General features: G+C 42.9%; 1 protein-coding gene across 3 annotated transcripts in view; it reads right to left on the bottom strand.

Moving 5' to 3' along the window:
• myo1ea (myosin IEa) overlaps positions 1 to 21,907 on the bottom strand; it is a 158,320-nt gene that overhangs the window by 78,409 nt on the left and 58,004 nt on the right. For all 3 annotated transcript variants that reach the window (XM_043677435.2, XM_043677437.2, XM_043677436.2), the window contains 3 exons: positions 18,718 to 18,812; positions 12,125 to 12,212; positions 11,392 to 11,481 (listed from right to left, as the gene is read on the bottom strand). In XM_043677435.2, coding sequence (XP_043533370.1) covers positions 11,392 to 11,481; positions 12,125 to 12,212; positions 18,718 to 18,812 — 273 coding nt within the window. The remainder of the gene's footprint in view (positions 1 to 11,391; positions 11,482 to 12,124; positions 12,213 to 18,717; positions 18,813 to 21,907) is intronic.

The raw sequence follows: 21,907 nt of genomic DNA, 5'->3' as shown, positions 1-21,907 counted from the left end.
CAATCAGAGGGAGCACTGCTTGGGAAACACCAACTCTGATTTTCTTTCAAAAATGACAAAAATCAAGATTTCCAAGTTGGCAATTCCTTGTCCAAAGCTCTCTATGTGAAGCTTGTTGCCGATAGAACTTGGTCATGGAATCAACCCTTTAGTTTACCATCAAGTTTCCAAAATTAATCACTGCCTTGTTAGCCCACCTTTTATAATAAACAAAAACACTGAAAATAAACGCTAATAGCGCAATGATAAAGCTCTTCCAATCAGAAGTATTACATACTCTAGATAACTCCAACAGCTCTCAGTGTATACTTCAAATTAAAAATGAAATATGAACATATGCACTTTACCTCTCATACCTCTTCTGCACATTCTCCTTTGTGATTCATTTTCTCATCAACTTTAATTCTTTCGAAACATGAGTTTCTGAATAATAGTTTTGATATCTTAATTTCTTAACAATGTGCTTCTTTTGTTTATTCCCTGTTTTGACTCCTGCCATTGCAAACTTTAGATTGGAAGGGGTTCCACAAAATAATTCTAAAGTTTTTTGGCTGATGTAAGTCCAAAACATTGAACTGATTGGACTATGCCACAAGCAAATCAGGAAAGCAATCAGCAGACAAATTAAACGCTGCCCCAGAAGTGTGTTGGTAGACTCATTAGTACTAAAAACTTTATATCACCAACAACGTACATCGCCAAAACATGACTGAATAATCCAATCAATGTCAGAAAGTATTTGGGAAATGGGGCAACGTGCCAGAGGGCTAAAGGGAAACGGTAATTCCAAACACTAATGATCAGATGCTAGTCATATATCCTGCTTCACTTTCCTTCACTCTTAAAACATTTTTGATATACCATAGAGTCAGAGTCATAAGCACAGAAACAGATTCTTCGGTCCAACTTGTCCATGCCAACTGGGTTTCCCAAACTAAACTGGTCCCATGTGCCTGTACTAGGTCCATATCCCTCTAAACCGTTCCTATTCATGTACCTGCCTAAATGTTTTTTAAAGATTGTAATTGCATCTATCACTTCCTCTGGCTGTTCATTCCACATACAGACTACCCAGTTATAGTTGGAATTTTAACAGAGCCACTACAGATGCTAAGATGCAGTTCCATGGGAAGGGCGGAATTCTGAGGAAGAATGTAAGGCTCTTATATTTTATTAAACAAATTACAAAACAGTTTACAAAAAACATTTACAGCTGTACACAAGAGACAGCAACTTTACAAGGGAGAGGAGCAGCAAAGCTAGGCCCCAAACCCTACTGTTCAACCATTTTACAGGGCGATGAGGACAAACCTCAAATCCCAGTTCCACATATGACAAGACAGTGACAATGACATTTGTACATTAGACAATACTGTTACATACAAAAGTGCATGTAAGGCTCTTATTCCTTAAGCAGTTATTCCAAGATGCATCTGTATAGCTACTATTACAACCATTCACAGAGATTGACAGACAGACTGTCAATATTCATGGATCATTTCAAAGCTGTCACTTTTGATCAGCCATTTACTGCTTCCTGGTATAAATGACAGTGTTTGAATACATCTGTGTTGTGCCAGTTCTAATTGGTATGTGGTGATACATTAATTGACTTCTGAAATATTATAGGGAAGTGTTGGAGTGTAATCCAGTGGCAAAGGGATGAACTTTTCCTCCCAGGTGGAATGTTCATCTATTGGGAGCAGGTGTAGGAAAGCTTGACTGATTTTAACAGCCAGGCCCGACTTTAACGTCATCTCGCAACTTTCTCATCAAAAGTGGCATCCCCACCTTTAAAACTAGCTCGGAGACTGCCTTCGATCACTGAAAGAAACAGTAAAAGGTGAAGCTTTAGTAAAGGGTTTTTCTGTTGCCTTGACAGAGAGCCTAAGGCAATGTAGGCCCAAGTGGGCCATCAAGTATTGCTCTCCTACTCAGGTTTCAAGCTACACTAGCATGTCGGGCCCCAAAAAGTAATTGAAATCTGACCTGTCTAACTAAACATGAGCCTTATGTAGGCGTCCTTGTCTCGAAGTCAAATTTGCAGTCAGTCAACCAGAGGCAGGAAAAGGGTGAGTAAGCTTCTGCATTGTTTACCTTCTCAGTTAAAATTTTACCAATCATCTGTTAATCAGAGAATGCTGCCTCAAATGACAGGCTTGTGCACTATGTTTGGCCTGATTATAAAAATCAGCTGTTAGACAAGAGAAAACAGAAGTGTCTGAAATAGCATTGAAACCCTCTTTTCCTTTTACAATTGGCAAACCCAAGCTGGTCACTGACTAACCAGGTAAAAACCATGACTGCAGATGCTGGAAACCAGATTCTGGATTAGTGGTGCTGGAAGAGCACAGCAGTTCAGGCAGCATCCGAGGAGCAGTAAAATGGACGTTTTGGGCAAAAGCCCTTCATCAGGAATAAAGACAGAGAACCTGAAGCGTGGAGAGATAAGCTAGAGGAGGGTGGGAGTGGGGAGAAAGTAGCATGGAGTACAATAGGTGAGTGAGGGGATGAAGGTGATAGGTCGGGCGGGGGGAGGGGGATGGAGTGGATAGGTGGAAAAGAAGATAGGCAGGTAGGACAAGTCATGGGGACAGTGCTGAGCTGGAAGTTTGGAACTAGGGTGAGGTGGGGGAAGGGGAAATGAGGAAACTGTTGAAGTCCACATTGATGCCCTGGGGTTGAAGTGTTCCGAGGCGGAAGATGAGACGTTCTTCTGCCAGGCATCTGGTGGTGAGGGAGCGGCGGTGAAGGAGGCCCAGGACCTCCATGTCCTCGGCAGAGTGGGAGGGGGAGTTGAAATGTTGGGCCACAGGGCGGTGTGGTTGATTGGTGCGGGTGTCCCAGAGATGTTCCCTGAAGCGCTTTGCTAGGAGGCGTCCAGTCTCCCCAATGTAGAGGAGACTGCATCGGGAGCAACGGATACAATAAATGATATTAGTGGATATGCAGGTAAAACTTTGATGGATGTGGAAGGCTCCTTTAGGGCCTTGGATGGAGGTGAGGGAGGAGGTGTGGGCGCAGGTTTTGCAGTTCCTGCAGTGGCAGGGGAAGATGCCAGGATGGGAGGATGGGTTGTAGGGGGGCGTGGACCTGACCAGGTAGTCACGGAGGGAACGGTCTTTGCGGAAGGCGGAAAGGGTGGGGAGGGAAATATATCACTGGTGGTGGGGTCTTTTTGGAGGTGGCGGAAATGTCGGCGGATGATTTGGTTTATGCGAAGACTGGTAGGGTGGAAGGTGAGCACCGGGACGTTCTGTCCTTGTTACAGTTGGAGGGGTGGGGTCTGAGGGCGGAGGTGCGGGATGTGGACGAGATGCATTGGAGGGCATCTTTAACCACATGGGAAGGGAAATTGAGGTCTTTAAAGAAGGAGGCCATCTGGTGTGTTCTGTGGTGGAACTGGTCCTCCTGGGAGCAGATCCGGCAGAGGCGGAGGAATTGGGAATACGGGATGGCATTTTTGCAAGAGGTAGGGTGGGAAGAGGTGAAATCCAGGTAGCTGTGGGAGTTGGTGGGTTTGTAAAAAATGTTAGTGTCAAGTCGGTCGTCATTATTGGAGATGGAGAGGTCCAGGAAGGGGAGGGAGGTGTCAGAGATAGTCCAGGTAAATTTAAGGTCAGGGTGGAATGTGTTGGTGAAGTTGATGAATTGCTCAACCTCCTCACGGGAGCACAAGGTGGTGCCAATGCAGTCATCAATGTAGTGGAGGAAGAGGTGGGGAGTGGTGCCGGTGTAATTACGGAAGATTGACTGTTCTACGTAGCCAACAAAGAGACAGGCATAGCTGGGGCCCATACGTGTGCCCATGGCTACCCCTTTGGTCTGGAGGAAGTGGGAGGATTCGAAGGAGAAATTGTTAAGGGTGAGGACCAGTTCGGCCAAACGAATGAGAGTGTCGATGGAAGGGTACTGTTGGGGACGTCGGGAGAGGAAAAAATGGAGGGCTTGGAGGCCCTAGTCATGGCGGATGGAGGTGTAGAGGGATTGGATATCGATGGTGAAGATGAGGTGTTGGGTGCCGGGGAAACAGAAGTCTTGGAGGAGGTGGAGGGCGTGGGTGGTGTCTCGAACGTATGTGGGGGGGTTCCTAGACTAGGGAGGGTATAGGACAGTGTTGAGGTAGGTAGAAATGAGTTCAGTGGGGCAGGAACATGCTGAGACAATGGGTCGGCCAGGGTGGTCAGGCTTGCGAAGGAGGTAGAACCGGGCAGTGCGGGGTTCCCGGTCTATGAGGCTGTAAGCTGTGGGTGGGAGATCTCCTGAGGTGATGAGGTTCTGTATGGTCTGGAAGATGATGGTTTGGTGATGGGGGGTGGGGTCATGGTCGAGGGGGCGGTAGGAAGAGGTGTCCTCGAGTTGGCGTTTGGCTTCAGCAGTGTAGAGGTCAGTGCGCCAGACTACCACTGCGCCCCCTTTATCTGCTGGCTTGATGGTGAGGTCGGGATTGGAGCAGAGGGATTGGAGGGCTGCGTGTTGTGAGGGTGAGAGGTTGGAGTGGGGGAGGGGGGTAGACAGGTTGAGGTGGTTAATGTCCTGGCAGCAGTTGGAAATGAAGAGGTCTAGGGCAGGTAATAGGCCAGCGCGGGGTGTCCAGGTGGATGCAGTGTGTTGGACGTGGGCGGGAGTCCTGATTGTGAAAGTAAGCTCGGAGGCAGAGGCGGCGGAAGAAGTGTTCGACGTCACGGCGTGTATTAAATTCATTGATGCGTGGACGGAGGGGGATGAAGGTGAGTCCTTTGCTGAGGACTGATCATTCGTCCTCAGTGAGGGGAAGGTCTGGAAGGATGGTGAAAACTCGGCAGGGCTCGGAGCTGGGATCTGGTGTGGGTGTGGAGCTGGGAGTGGGGGTGGAGCCAGTAACTGGAGTGGGTGTGATGGTGGGGGGAATGGGGGTGGAGTCATGAGCAGGGGTGGTGTTCCCTCAGGGTTCTGGGGGCCGGGAATGGTGACAGTGGGATCTGTGGGGGGCGTGTCAGCAGAATGCAGGTGAGTGGCATTGGTGGGGGCGGAAGTGGTGGCAGATACGTCAGTAGGGGTGGCGGAAGTCACTGAGCGTGTGACATCAGCAATGATGTGAGGGGCGGAAGTGATGTCACGTGTGATGCATGAGGAATTGTGAGGGGCGGAAATTGTTGTGGGAGTGGCCATGGTGGGGGTGGAATTGACATCATCAATCATCGTGGGGGTGGCAGGTGCACCAGCTGCATGGCTAATGGCGTCCGAGCAGTTCCAGAGGCCGGGGGAATCTTCTGGAATGTTCGAGGAGCGCTGGTTATGGAGGTGGGTAGATAAAAGTTTGTTGTACATACAGTTTTTGATGTTTGAGATGCTGTTGAAATAATGTTTACTTACAGTTCCACTGACTAACCAGGTCGTACCCTCTGCCTGTCTTCACCTATCCCCACTTCACCACCCTGCCTCCACCACCCTCTTTATCTGCAATTCCCCACACCCACCCCAGTCCTGAAGAAGGGTTACACCTGAAATGTCGACTTCTCCACCTCCTGATGCTACCTGGCTTGCTGTGTTCTTCCAGCCTCCTGCTAATCTACTTTGGATTCGAGCATTTGCAGTTTTCTCGTCTCAAACTCAAGCTGGATCAGACTTTGTACCTTCTTCATCCTTTATTAATTTGTACAAAGCTTTCCTTTCCTTCCTGCAATTTACTTTAAGGCAGCTAATTAAAGAAAAGTGGTTCCTTCCCTCGACCTAATTTGATATGATCAGGAGCTTTCCAATGAAAGACAACCTTGAGACCAAGCAAAAAGCTCAGATGCATCTGGTCTTAGACTGATTTATGTAAAATTCCTGTTGCCCAGTCTGTGCTGGGTAACAGTTGTAAAGGCAAACAGAAACCTCCTTTCAGGACAAAAAAGATTATTTCAATGAGGGATCAGACCCCGATTTTTTTTCTTAGATTCCCTACTGTGTGCAAACAGACCCTTTGGCCCAACAAGTCCACACCGACCCTCCGAAGAATAACCCACTCAGACCCATTCCCCTACCCTATATTTACCCCTGACTATGGGCAATTTAGCATGGCCAATCCACCTAGCCTGCATATAGAATCATAGAGTCGTAGGGATGTACAGCATGGAAACAGACCCTTCGGTCCAACCCGTCCATACCGACCAGATATCCCAACCCAATTTAGTCCCACCTGCCAGCACCCGGCCCATATCCCTCCAAACCTTTCCTATTCATATACCCATCAAAATGCCTTTTAAATGTTGCAATTGTACCAGCCTCCACCACTTCCTCTGGTAGCTCATTCCATACACATACCACCCTCTGCGTGAAAAGGTTGCCCCTTAGGTCCCTTTTAGATCTTTCCCCTCTTACCCTAAACCTACCCCAAAAGAGATTCCAATGGTCCAAAAATGTGAATCCTTCTTCCATACACCAGCTCCTCAGCCATGCATTAATTTGCTCTTTACTCCTATTCCTGCCCTCCCTAGCTTGTAGCACTGGGAGTAATCCAGATATTACTACTCTCGAGGACCTCCTTTTTAAATTCCTGCCTAATTCTCTGTAGTCACCCTTCAGAATCTCAACCTTTTCCCTTCCCATGTCATTGGTTTCAATATGGACAATGACCTCTTGCTGGCCCCTCTCCCCTGTGAGAACATTCTGCACCCTTTCCGAGACATCCTTGATCCTGGCACCAGGAAAGCAACACACCATTCTGATTTTTCGCTGCTGACAACAAAATGTTTAGAATGATGAAAATGTATAGATGAGGTTGAGGTCAGCATAAATTTTATTTTCAACAGTGAGCACAGATGTTAGCAGTATAACTTATTTGGGCTAGATTAAAAATGAGAATATTTTTAAATTTCCCTTAGGGCATTGGATCAGATGTGAAACAGATTGCTGGAAAAATTAGAAAGTTGAGTTTGCTGTTGGCATTAAAAAGGCAACTTGGGAGTGGTAAAAGCTATTAATACATTGCTGGATTCACATAGGGAATGATGGGGCAGCAGATTGAGTCATCATAGGGAATGATGGGGCAGCAGATTGGATCATCAGGAATAAAGCAAGAGCTTCGAGATCCAGCTCCGATCTGTAATCTCACCAGCTCTTCTGACTTGAAACAAACTATCCTCTAAAGTGGGAAGTCATACAAGATGAAAAAGCAACTTGTGGGTCCCATCAGCATCAGCCCATATTAAGAATAAAAATAATCTCAGTGAAGAACTGCTCTGAGTTGCTCTAAATCTGGCGATAAGAATAAGTACAAAAGTGACCTGGAATTATTGTCCATCCATATGGAGAAGCAAGGACCACATACTATCAACTTGCCTCAGCATCTCCATACCTCAGAGAAATTGGAGAAACGGGATATGGAGGATCTTCAGAACAAAATAACCTTCGACACTAAATGAACATTGAGATTCTTGTTCCCCATTGGAACTTCCTCAGAACTTACAAAGTGTATCATTGTTAACTTCTTCCCACAATGTTACGTTAATTTATAATTGTAAAAGTCAGCGTAATATCACCTTCGGAACCTTTTGAAAATCCAAAGTTCAAAATGGTTCAGTTACTGCATTATCAACATTATGGCAAGTAAAACTTGCAAAAGTGAATATATAACCTCCAGATTGTTTTATTACAAGCAACCTTTTTACAGGCAGACATTACATCTCTTCTTTCTATAGAGAACTTAAAAATTGAGTTGATTACTTTTCTCCAAGTGCACAATTTGCACTTTTTCAATCAATCTCGTATTTTAAAACATTTTCTATTCCTACATTTCATTCCACTTTTTTGGTTGTCATTTTCCTTCTTTTTACTTAGGCTTCTAATAATTAAAGGCATAGCACTGTGTAATGAAATTATAGAGGTCCTATAACAGAGTCATCAATCACCTACACACTGAAACATATGATTTTTAATTTTCTAGATTCAGCTTCTGATCTTTAAAAAGCTGGGTGAGGTCTCCGATAACACCAGAAAACCTACTATTTTCCAATTCATTGTATAGGATTCTAAGTTGCTGAAAACATGTTCAGTATGCACCCGACCTTTGACTGTTTACTTAACATTCTTTTTTCTCTACATTCAATCAGTTAAACATGTAGAGAGGTCTGCTAAAAACCTCATTTGCGATTCAACTTTATCCCTTTTTAAAATATTCTTTATCTTTTTTTTATAGAATCCCTACAATGCAAAAAACGGGCCATTCAGCCCAACAAGTCCACACCGACCCACTGAAGAGTATCCCAGCCAGACTCATTCTCCTATCCTATTACTCTACATTTCCCCTGAACATTATGGGCACTTTTTAAGCATGACCAATCCACCTGATCTGCACATCTTTGGACTATGGGTGGACACCAGAACACCCAGAGGAAACCCACATGGACACAGGGAGAATGTGCAAACTCCACACAGACAGTTGCCTGAGGCTAGGATTGAACCCGGAGACCTGGTGCTGTGAGGCAACAATGCTAACCACTGAGCCATCATGCTAGTGCTATCATTGTTTTGCCTGTATTCATTGTACAATAAACAGTTTATTTTAACGAGGTATTGGAGAGCTAGCTGAAACCAATATGGAACAAGATGCAGGTTATAACACAAAGGCTGCTGAATGCAAGAGTATCTCTGCTCAATGCCTTTTTATTTCATTCCTAGCATAGCCTCTCAACTTGTGATGGAATACAATTGCTAAACTGCAGGTTCTTTGTGCTCGCTTATCCTGTACCTTGTGTTTAATTTTTTACTTGGTCCTGTGGATGTGGGCGATGCAAGTGAGGCAACATTTCTTAACCCATCCCTGTTGCCCTAAAGACACCAAGTGGTCAACCACAAGTGTGGAATCAGAGTTTCATATTAAATTCCGAGTTGTTAATCCAGCTTCATAACCGTTCCTACTAGTTGTGAAACCTGAATTGAATAGATCAGTAATTTGTGGGCTAATACCAGAGAAGCTAAGATGAATGTTGACAACAGTTGCATAAACCCAACTGGTTCACCAATGTTCATCAGAGAGGAACCAAACATCCCCACCTCAGACATGGATCAGATTCCAGTTCAGGGAAGACAGCACAAGATGATAATGAGAATGACACTACAGTCTGCTCTTTTCTGCAAAAGGCTACTGAGAGTCACTTCTAAAAAGAGTCTAAAAAGACTGGTAAAATTTCTTTTTTACTACAATACTTGTTAAGAAGTGAGTTCGGCAGATGTTGCTGAAAGATGATTTTATATGCTCCCTCAAAAGCAAAACAGAGAAAAAAACAAACCTAATGTGTAATTTGAGGCAGTACTTGTTTCAACCCTTCCGATTGCTTAATATAAATGAGTAAACCGCTGTTGTACAGACATGAAATGTCCCAGTTTCGAGTTTTTGAGCTGTGCTATTCACTTGCATTAGTTGATGCAATAGTTGAGGTGATTCCACACACCCAGGCTTGTGGGAAGAAGGGGCTACTCAGGAGGAAAGCAACTAAATCCAGCTGGTAAGCACAAGCCTGGTGACTTCTCTTGCTCATCAGGTTCAAGTCCAGAAGCAGTTATCCCCTCCTCACCTACCCGTGTTTGTATAGCATATACCTTCAAACCTTCAGCAAGGGCCAGGAGGTTATTTATTTATATGAATACAACTTCTCTCAGCCATAGAAAAGATCTGCTCAGAAGACATTGCTTAGCTAACAACTGGGAACTTTCATTTGAATAAGACTCAGCATTCGAATTGGATAATTATTAGGTACTGATGTAAACAAAGTTAGGTAGACATCCTGACAGGATTGGAGTTGTATCATTTTCATTTTATTTTGATTACCTCAAAGTTGATTTGTGTTGCATTATTTACATGTGGGATTAGCCCTACTATCACAGCATTGGTAAGAAAATGCACAGAAAATACAAACACCACCTAGAATTGATATAGCTTCAATGCTGATGGTCAAAAGCAGAGACTGTACAGTCGCAACCATTTTTAAAATGAAAAATGTGTTGCTGGAAAAGCGCAGCAGGTCAGGCAGCATCCAAGGAGCAGGAGAATCGACGTTTCGGGCATAAGCCCTTCTTCAGGAATGAGGACACCTTCCTCATTCCTGAAGAAGGGCTTATGCCCGAAACGTCGATTCTCCTGCTCCTTGGAAGCTGCTTGACCTGCTGCGCTTTTCCAGCAACATATTTTTCAGCTCTGATCTCCAGCATCTGCAGTCCTCACTTTCTCCCATTTTTTAAGTGACTGCAGCATGTCACAGCATTGAGTACAGGGAGTTGGGACATCTTGGTGCAGCTTTACAAGACATTGGTGAAGCCATTTGGAGTACTGCATGCAGGTCTGGTCGCCCTACCATAGAAAGGATATTATTAAACTTGAAAGAGCGCAGAAAAGATTTACTAGGATGCTACCTGGACTGGAAGGTTTGAGTTGTTGGATAGGAGAGGTTGGATAGGCTGGGACTTCTTTCCCTGGAGTGTAGGAGACTAAGGGGTGACCTTATAGAGGTTTATAAAATCATAAGAGGCATAGGTAAGGTAGATAGACTCCCCTACCATGAGGATAAATTGAAACTAGAGAGCAGAGGTTTAAGGGGAGAGAGAAATACAAAAGGGTCTGGATGGGCAATATTTTCACATACAGGGTGGTGATTGTCTGTAATGGGCTGCCAAAGGTGGTGGTGGAGGCAAGTATAATTTTGTCATTTAAGAAACATTTAGACAGCTACATGGATGGGATAAGTATGAAGGGATATCGGCCAAATGCAAACAAATGGGACTAATTTACTTGTGAAATTTACTTGGGCGGCATGGACAAGTTGGGGCGAAGTCCCACTCCCTTGCTGTAAACCCCTATGACTCAATGTTTAATTGAAGCATAGTTAATTTTCAAACATCACATTAGTTTCCAATACTCTTAGAGAACAAAAGAGGCAATTTTTTTTTCCTATTCAGAGGAAAATATCAGAATTATAAAAATAAATAACTTATTATCAGTGCATGCTATGATTTAAAATGATGTTTTGCTTGCTAGAAATTGTGATCAACAACATTATTATATGATATCAATAGTTATTTCTAACCTTACTTCTGTTTTGGAAACATAGTCAAATACATCTTGGAATAAAAATGCTGCTAGCCATTAGGTAAAGTTCACTTGGTTATAGGGTAAAGGCCACAGAAACAGACTGCATTGTAGACAGAAAAATTGGTTTGGCCAAGAATTCACAGTGAGTAATGTTTGGGAGATGAAGTATAATGAGAACCATGCTTATTTGCTCTATAAAGGAAATTTAGCACTTGGAGGAAAAGGATCAAACCAGAAATAACCACCAAACATTACTGGAGATGAAGACTTTCCATCAGAGTTTCCCAGCCAAACCCACAGGATATTAACAGTCAAAACAGGACACGACCTCTGGAACTCACAAATCTGCTGGAGTTATTGTTTCTCACTGTCTTAGCATTCCCAAATGCTTCTAGAAGTGGATTTGATTGAAGAATGATGTCTTTTATATGCTGCAACAGAGGAAAAAGAAACCCTCCTTAAAAAGGAATGATAAATTACTGCACTCGGGTTATATGAAAATCTGCTGCACTGGTCAATAACAGAATATTTCACTGCACACAAAAAATTCTGTCTGAAGTACTATTTCTTTATCTTGAAATGAACTTTATATTTTCAATATCACAGAAGGTGTAGGAACTACACAACCCAGCCAGGCAGCTGAGCAGTCTTGAGCGACAGTACTCAAGAACTCATCTTCTTGAACATTTTGGAATTACCAATCACAGCATTCATAATCGACAAAGTCTTTGATGGATTCAAACATTGTGAACTTCTAGATGGCATTAGAAGGTTATTTAATTGGAAACAATATGTAAGGGTACAGAGAAATGGCAATGGGATGGTCATAAATGCTCATTGAAGAGACAGTGAGGACATGATGAGATGAATAGCCCCCTTCAGTGCCTTAGCAATTCTGTAAAGTTACCATTTTCTAGCCTCTAGATAAAGTTGTTTTAATGATGCAGAAGGAAATCTACATGAACTCAAATTTCTGTGAAAATCAAACTTCAAGGCAGAGGCATATTGGCATTAAAAAAATTAAAAGAAAATATGATATAATGTAGATCTTGCTGTAAAATGATGTCGCTTTACCTGTACTTTGGGCCCACCACCAGAGACTCTGGAGACATAACTCATGATGTATTTTGCAGCCACTGTCTTTCCAGCCCCACTTTCACCACTGAGGAGAAAAAATTGGAAGAAAGATCAATCTTTGTGTTTGTACAACTGCTGTCTCGGTGCTGGTCTCGGTCTGTTTTGAACAATAGAATCCAATTCTGAAGAAGAGTCGTACCAGTCTCAAAATGTTAACTCTGTTTCTGTCTCCATGGATGCTGCCAGATCTGCTGAGTTTTCCAACATTCTCTGTGCTTGCAACAGAATCCATCAGTTGTTCTACTGCAGAAACAATAGCTGATTATTCTTGATGACCATTGTGAAGCCTGGGACTGCTGTCAGACAGACTGTGCAGGCTGGCTCCAAAGAGAAATGAAATGTCGAGTTTGTGTACCATGGCCACATGCCATTTGACACACCAAGATTAGGGCAGGGAAGAGAGATAGACACCAATACAATATGCCAGTGCAGTAAAAGCACAACAGGTCAGGCAGCATCCGAGGACCAGGAGAATTGATGTTTCGGGCATAAGCCCTGGTTTCTAATGAAGGGCTTATGCCCGAAACATCGATTCTCCTGCTTTGCTGTGCTTTTCCAGCACCACACTCTCGATTCTGATCTCCAGCATCTGCAGTCCTCACTTTCTCCCTGCCAGTACAGTAAACTGTGCATTCTTTTTGATGATGAGGTCACCTGATCAGAGATAATTCACTTGAGGGGAAGGCCACCAGTCAGCCAATTCATAAGGTAGCATTAATAGGTGTTGAGTGGGAAGGAAGGTGCTGCTACTGAGCTATCACACGATTAACTACACCCTTCCTTATTAGTATAAGTAACTGTAGGAACAAAAGCCCAGAAATGATCTAGCTTATTACCTTTCGATATGGATTTTTTCACTTCATTCTACTGACATCCCTGGTGTTATGCAGATGGGCCATGTTAGTGCCCTTAAAATGGACCTTTGAATTGTGTGTACTTGAGCTTCTGACCTAAAGGTGGGTCGTTAGCTCACTGTCTGCTGATGCTTTATCCTGAACCATTTTCCTTGGTAGTTTTTGTCGATGGTGGTTTGTTAATGCCTTCCCCTTCCCTGGGCAGGATGTAAAAGGTCTACCACAGCCAGTACTGGAACCGAACCTATATTGTTGCCACAATCCTAAAAGACACTTTAGCTATGTAGCTAACTGAGCTAACCAGCTTCCTGTTTGCATGTTGAGGTATTCCCCTAAAAAATAATTTGCTGCGCACTAACACGATAAAGCCCTGTATTAACCCAAGCTCTTTGATCGCTTAGTAACCTCAAACAGGACAGCTGTGATTAGATGCATGCAATTCCTGTTTGCAGCAAGTTTGTAAGTTGTATGCTTTACATTATCAACTCTTCTGTTGGTATCTAATGATTTTGGTAAGTCTTCAGAATGCTGGGTGTGACTTTTTTCTCATGTTTCACTTTAAATTTCTCATAAAAACAAAACCATTTAAAAAAATTCCTTCCCTGTAAATTTCTCCAAATTCATGCATACTAAGAGTTCCTGAATGAGATGACTGAACACCATTAATCACATCCTGATCTTCAGTGCATGACTTCCTGTTCTCACCCTTTCCTCTGTCAATACACTTAAAAAAACTTTCCTACTGTAGAAATCAGAACCCTGCTAAATGGCTTCCATTTCATTCATTTTGTTATGAATTTTACACACAAAACAAAAATCATGCTTGCACCTTCTATGGGATCTGCAGAAACTAGGAGGACCATTATAAAATGGTAATCAACTTACTAAGACTTTACAAAAAAGAATGAATTGCATTACAGAAACTTAATTGTGCGTAGCTAATTTCAATGCTGAAACAAATTGCAAATATTTGGAAATATTACTTAAATGATAAGTACAGAATGCTATTACTTAAAGGTCAGAAGGAAGAAGCAAATAGCTTCAAAGTCGCAACCAAGTCTATTCAGTTGGGTCAATCAACAATGTGGCATCTGATTGAAGACTGAAATCCGACACCTACAGACACAATTGCACTGTCATCATGGTGGGATCAATCACATTTTTAATTGAGCAAAACAATTTCACGGTTCAATTCCAGACTTGGGTGACTGTCTGCATGGAGTTTTCATGTTGTCCCTGGGCCTGCATGGGTTTCCTCTGGGTGCTCTGGTTTCCTCTCACAGTCCAAATATGTGCAGGTTAGGTGGATTGGCCATGCTAAATTGCCCTGTAGTATCCAGGGATGTGCAGGCCATGGGAAATGCAGTGTTACAGAGACAGGATGCTCTTCGGTGGGTCGGTGCAGACTCGGTGAGCTGTTTAGCCTCTTTCTGCACTGTAGTTTCTATGAATTGCCATGATATACACCCTAACCTGATGTACAATTGCATTACTGATTTCCAACTTCTCTTCCTCACCCTCATGCTGGTTGATACTATGTGGTTCCCTTTCACTCGGCTCTGCCCCATCCCCATCCCTTTCAATGTCTCCTTTTCTGCCTTGGTGTCCATTACTACCTCATTAGGGCCTCTTAGAAAAACATCCATAGGCACCACAGCAAACAAAAGTCCAAAAACTGGGATCAAAACTAAACTGAAATACTGCAGACACTGGAAATCTGAAATAAAACTAGAAAATGCTAGAAATACTCGGCAGACCAGATAGCATCAGTGAAGAGAAAAGCCAGATAATAGGCGGATTATGAAAGGACTAGGGAATAGGGGTGGAATATGTTCTCAGAGTTTCTCCTTGAGATTTCAAAGCTTCCAAGACATTTTTCAATTTTTAAAGGGATTGCGGGTATTTTTTGAGGCTTCTTTGATCTTTTGTGATCGTCATCAATTAACTGCTCTTGAGCGTGTTGAGCAGCCTCTGTAATTCTCAATGTTTTTGTTGGCTAGGTCAGAACAGTCTGCTCAAGCACAGCTGTTGGGTTCCCCCATGGGGACCAAGTAAGTCTCTTCAGAGTTGAGGATTATTCAAATGTATAGGGACCAACTAGTGCCAGCACAAGCACTGCTTCTAACACATCTGCCATGGCTACTTTCCACCATGTTTGACCTCCTGGGTTTTTGCCTCCAATTGGTGATGCAGTAGCAGCCTCCAATATTGCTGCCGCTGGAGTTGCTCACTCCCAGTAATTTGGCACCAAGCCCAAATTATACCATTTGCATCTGAAAATTGTCTTGGAAGAGTGATGTACCTTGGTGCTGGGTCAGGGCCTAGAATTCATCCAGGTGTCCACGCCACTTTGAAAATCTATTCCAATATTTCAGGTCAATGACTATTCATAAGATTACTGCAAGCTGTTATCGTTGAAGAAAGAAGCTGATGTGATATTCTCAAAAGCATTTAATGAATGCTGCAGCAATCTTTCTTTTTATTGAAGTATGAAAGGGGAGGCAAAGGGAGCATCAACAAAACTCTGATTTGCAAAAGGATTAAATAAAAGTTTCAGGTGGAATCTTCAAGGGCCGGAATGATGTGGGCTATGGCAAAAAATTTGGCAGAAGCATACAAGAAGTCCAACAAGGTCCATTTCAATGTGAGAACAACTCACTGCATCTTTTAACTGAGTTCTGGCCATCAAAGTTATATTGCCACCTGCAATTATAAGTTGCCCATTAAGGGGAATTATTGCTTGTTAATGGTTTATTGACTGCGGATCTTACATCTGCATGTGCAAGGCTCTAAGACCCCTCATGGTACATCTCCAATCTACTTACTCTGTACCTCAAAGCTGCACCTCGGGCTGCAGTTTAGACTCAGGGACACATCCAGCTCATGAACTGGACCAGGCTGCATCACTGAGCTGTTTGCTTGCTCTCTTAGCACTCACTCATTTTCAGCCTACCCTAATGATCACAGCATTCTTGCCTTGCCTTCTCCATTGAATACCGACAGTCTAGCCCAATGAGTCCAAACTGCCCCTCTGAAGAGCATCCCACCCAGACCCATCCCTGTCCCTGTACCCCTGTATTTACCATGACTAATCCACTTAGCTTGAACATCCCAGGATATTATGGGCAACCAATAACATAACCAATCCATCTGACCTGCATATCTTTGGTATGTGGGAGGAAACTGGAGCACCCAGAGGAAACCCACATCGAGACAGCGAGAATGTGCAAACCTCACACAGTCGCCTGAGGCTGGAATCGAACCTGGGTCTCTTATGCTGCGAGGCAGCAGTACTAAGCACTGAGCTACTGTGCCAATGTGCCTCCTAACCAGACTCACAGTACTGCTGTACTTCCATGTTATTTAATGTAGGCACAAAGCCAGGAAACTTGTCATGGCTGTCAGTAGTCCTTAGTCTAATCAAGGGAGATAGCCTTCGCTCAGGGAGTCTTGGCACAATGAGTTAAGGGCAGCCTCTGATCCCAGTCCAGGGGCTTGAACATAGTCAGTCAGCTGCTCATTGCAGTCAGAGTCAAGGCAAACAGAAGAATGGGACTAGAATCGGATAAGATTGATGCTGTAGGGGCAGGATATGCATTCACTGAGGTGGGTTTGGTAAGTTGCAGCAGGAAAACCTGCTAAGCCTCAGAAAGCCTCCATGCAAATCATAGCCACAAAACACATGACTCAGCTCATAAGTTATTTTGACCTATTACTCAAAGACACCATTAATGAAGTCATCATGATTACACAACTTCCCATCCATCTCTAGCCAAAATTAGAGAAATAGGGTTGTAAAAAACAGAAACAGATCCCTTGGTCCATGCCGACCAGATATTCTAAAGTTAAAAATCACACACACCAGGTTAAAGTCCAACAGCTTTATTTGGAAGCACTAGCTTTTGGAGCGCTGCTCCTTCATCAGGTGGTTGTGGATAAATCAATCCAGTTCTATCTGCCAGCATTTGGCTCATATCCCTCTAAACCCTTCCTACTCATGTAAGGAGAAAGTGATGACTGCAGATGCTGGAGACCAGAGTTGAAAAATGTGGTGCTGGAAAAACACAGCAGTTCAGGCAGCATCCGAGGAGCAGGAGAATCGACGTTTCTGGCATAAGCCCTTCTTTAGGAAAATTCATGTAACCAAACCAGATACCTTTTGAATGCTGTAATTGTACTAGCCTTCACCACTTCCACTGGCAGTTCATTCCATACACGCACCACCTTCTGTGTGCAAACGTTGCTCCTTAAGTTCCTTTTATATATTTCCCCTCTCACCTTAAACCTATGCCCTCTGCCTTTGGACTCCCCTATCATGAGAAAACAACAGTGGCTATTCACCCTGTTCATGCCCCTCATGATTTTATAAACCTCTATAAGGTCATCCCTCAGCCTCCACTATTCCAGGGAAAATAGCCCCAGCCTATTCACTTCTCCCGATGGCTCAAACCCTCCAACCATGGCAACATCGTAGTTAAACCTTTTCTGCACCCTTTCAAGTTTCCCAACATCTTTCCTATAGCAGGGAGGCCAGAATTGAAAGCAATATTCCAAAACATGACAGCCCAACTCCTACACTCAATTATACTCAATGTATTGACCAATAAAGGCAAGGGTACCAAATACCACCTTCACTACCTTGTCTGCCTGTGACATTATGGAACTTTTACAGGTTATTTGGTTACACTATTGTTTGGCACACTTTCTTGGTAACACAAACAACATATACAGAATACAGATGCACTGATTTCACGTGGACTTGCATGCAATTCAATGTGTTTAAGAGCAAATCCCACAGGGATAAAAGTTGGTGGCTCCTATTTCAAGGAAACCTTACAATAGAACAGCTTCCCTGAAACTTCAGAACAATACACACATTGTCATTATAATTAACAAGCACACAATTTCTCCAGGCTCACACAGTGCCACTTTTCATAGCTGGACAGAATAGGGCACAGCATATGTTGTGTTATTGACAATTGATTTTGTAAAACGAGGTCAAAAGGAAATCTTGGTTTGGAATTGAATATGCCTCACCCATCAATAGCTGAACCTTTAGCAATTTGAATGTATGAGTGCAGATATGCACACTCATCACACTGAGTCAAAATGTTGCCGTGGTGATAAAAAAATCAGATGTTGAAGCATAAATGCTGACAGAACAGATCTCCAGGATAGCTCCGGAGTCAAAGGAACCTGATTCAAGCAGAGTGAAAACTTGGGAAGTGTTCTCTTCAACTGCACTGTGGGAACAATTAATGCTTTGAATAATTAGTCATAGCCAATGAAAAGGAAAAATATAAAAGGACCAAAATAGCTGATTTGCACCAAGAATGGGAACAAAGTAACCAGGAAAGCTCCAAGGTGCAAGCATTTTAATTGAATATGCATTACCATTGATTTCTTGCATAATGCAACGAACAAACTCATTCCCCACAAAATGCAGCAATTATTTACTGCAATAAACCTGATTGTTAAGAAACCAAGCTTTTTTGTAGCTGCTAAGTGCTTGATTATGTCTAAAGACAATGAGACATATAAAAGGGAAAGGCTGCTAGAAAAATCACCCAATAAATAACTTTTATGATTTGGTTGGTTATAAATCAAGAAAGGGAGAAATTCCTCCCATTATGTTTTACTCAGCTGCAAAAAGAGTATATATACAAATTGGATTACCTGATGATGACACATTGATTTTCCCCATCAATAATCATGTTCCGATACATGTTATCTGCCAGAGCATAGATGTGAGGTGGATTTTCATATGGGGCCTAGATGATGGGGAAAGAGGCAATGTTAACGGAAGTACAGAGATACCAAACACACAAATCCACATCAACTATCCTCATGGCGCCCAGTCACCAACAAATGAGTGTGGGCGTAAACACTGTGGATTAAAGGAAACGAAGATCTAGAAAGAATGGCAGAATTTAAAGTCATGCTAAGTGGTAACACCTCTGCCTGCCACTCAATCTCAGCTGCAGCAACATGAGGACCTTAACCTGGCATAAATCACCCACATTTGGCCTCAATTAGCATCTTGCCAGAGAGGCTATCCACAAGCCTGCCTGCTCCAGACTCGATCAGATGGAGGTCATGGAGCCCCATCCAATTATATGCCCCAGCCTCCAAATTTAATGTGGGAGGGGGCCTCATATCCAAGGGGACCTTCACTTCAAAAGATCCACCAGGCCAAGAACACTGATCCTGTAATAGCACTGTGGAAAATCAAGGCCTAACCTCTCAATATATCCTCTCCACTGGAGTCGGATAGCTCAGTTGGCTGGGCAGTTGGTTTATAATACATAGTATACAATCAGCATGGGTTCAATTTCCTGCACTGGCTCAGGTTACCATGAAGGACTTTCTTTCTCAATCTCTGCCCTCACCTGAAGTGTGGTGACCTGCAGGTTAAACCATCATCAGTTAATTTCTCTCTACTGAGACAGTGGAACAATGGCAACTTACTTTTACGTCTCCACTATATCAACGAAGTATTAATCCAGTCATTTCAATCTATTCAACTAAAGCAGTGAATTTTAAGTAGTCTATGCTTGTGCTGCATGATGGGAAAATATGTCAAGAAACAGAAAAAGAGTGTTTGAGCATGTTGAAATGGTACAATTTAGCAATAAGCAATTGACAGAGTTAGGGGAATGAATGAAAATATGCAAAGTTAAGCATATAATGAAGTTATAATGATGCAATCATGAAAATGTAGGATTGGTTAAGATTTAGAGGAAGGGATGCAAATGTAAAACTAGAAAAGTGTGCATCATCAACACAACACAAGGGATAGAGATAATTTCAGAGGAAATGCTCATCATGCCCGTACCATCCCTTTCAAAGAATTATCCAATTTGTTCCACTCCCTTGCTCTTTCCTCACATACTTACAAGTCTTTTCCTTCCCATATATTTATTTTGATGTGTTCTTGCATTACCAAATTCATCTCAGTTTGTATCACAAATTGGTAAACTTTTATCCCATTCCACAAAAGTATTTAAAATATTTTTTGCAATTAATTCTACTTTTTTTTCTGCCCATGTTTATTTGGAATATGATTTCATTAATATTAATAGTCCTCTCTTACACGCTCCAGTGAGCTTTCATACCTGAGATTAAACAGAGAATGTCAGTAACTATACCGTCACGTTGGACGTTCAGTTATCGAGTCATGGAGTCATACAGCACGGAAACAGACCCTTCGGTCCAACATGTCCATGCTGACCAGGCTTCCCAAACTAAACTGGTCCCACTTGCCTGCGCTTGGCCCATATCCTGTAAACCTTTCCTATTCACATACCCATCCAATGTCTTTTAAATGTTGTAAATGTATCTGCATCCACCACTTCCTCTGGCAGTTCATTCCACATAGGAACTATCCTTCTTGTGAAAAGTTGCCCCTCGGGTTCCTTTTAAAATATTTCTCCTCTCACCTTAAAAATATGCCTCCTAGTTTTGAACTCCCCCCCCCAGGGAAAATACCTTTGCTATTAACCTCATTTATGCCCCTCATAATTTTATAAATCTCCATAAGGTCACCTCTCAACCTCCTATGCTCCAGTGAAAAACGTCCCAGCCGATCCAGCCTGTCCTTATAACTCAAACCGTCCAGTCCCAGCAACATCCTGATAAGTCCATTCTGAATCTTCTCCAACTTAATAACATCCTTCCTATAGCAGAGCGACCAGAACTGTACAGAGCACTCCAAACTTAGCCACACCAACATCCTATACAACCTCCTATACTCAAAAGCCTGGACAATAAAGGAAAGTGTGCTAGAAACTTTCTTTACTACCCTGCCAGGTAGGCTCTAGTCTCAAAACCACAACATCTTACTTTATACTGTGAAGAGCCCAAAAGGCTTTCTGATGACTCCATAGTGTAACATGACACATTACAGTTAAAAGGGTCTTCCACCAAGACGGAAACTACAAAGGACCTGATCAGGTTTGAAGAAAATAGTGTATATGTAATCACCTGAAAAACTGATCCTAAAGTAGCTAGAGTAATATTACAGGGTAGACACAGCTCAATAATAATCTCTGGAAGCTGCATAACCAAGTAGCAAGCTCCAAGGCCACCACAAGTTGATCCTTTTAAATTACTGTACATGTAGGTGACTAAAACTGACCTGCTACTTATAACTCAAGGCAATATCATGGGTGGGATCCTACAGAGACCTGAGCAAGGTGGGATGTGGTAAAACTCATGGAAGAATCAGGTGAGAAGTTTGGCAAAGCCTATCTCAACATTGTGAGTGGCAGATGGAGCTTAATTTAGATAAATGCGAGGTGCTACATTTTGGAAATGCAAATCAAAGCAGGACTTATCCACTTAATGGTAAGGTTCTAGGGAATATTACTGTACAAAGATACCATGGAGTGCAGTTCATAGCTTCTTGAAAGTACAGTTGCAGGTAGAAAGGATAGTGAAGAAAGTATTTGGTATGCTTTCCATTATTGGTCAGAGTATTGAGTTTAGGAGTTGGGAGGTCATGTTGTGGCTGTACAGGACATTGATTAGGCCATTTTGGAATATTGTGGTCTTCCTCCTATTGAAAGAATGTTGTGAAACTTGAAAGAGTTCAGAAAAGAGTTACAAGGATGTTGCCAGGGTTTGAGGGATTGAGCTATAGGGAGAGGCTGAATAGGCTGGAGCTGTTTTCGCTGGAGCGTTGGAGGCTGAGGGGTGAACTTATAGAAGTCTATAAAATCATGAAGGGCATGGACAGGATAAATAGACAAAGTCTTTTCCCTGGGTTGGGGGAGTCCAGAACTAGAGGGCATAGGTTTAGGGTGAGAGAAGAAAGATATAAAAGGGACCTAAGGGGCAACTTTTCCACACAGAGAGTGGTGTGTGT

This window comes from Chiloscyllium plagiosum, unplaced genomic scaffold (genome assembly GCF_037043375.1).
Source record: "Chiloscyllium plagiosum isolate Xiang-an unplaced genomic scaffold, Cpla_swu_hap1 HiC_scaffold_39, whole genome shotgun sequence".
NCBI classification, from domain to species: Eukaryota; Metazoa; Chordata; class Chondrichthyes; order Orectolobiformes; family Hemiscylliidae; genus Chiloscyllium; species Chiloscyllium plagiosum.
The sequence above is the reverse complement of the archived record's forward strand: the minus strand, read 5'-3'. Positions and strand labels throughout refer to the sequence as shown.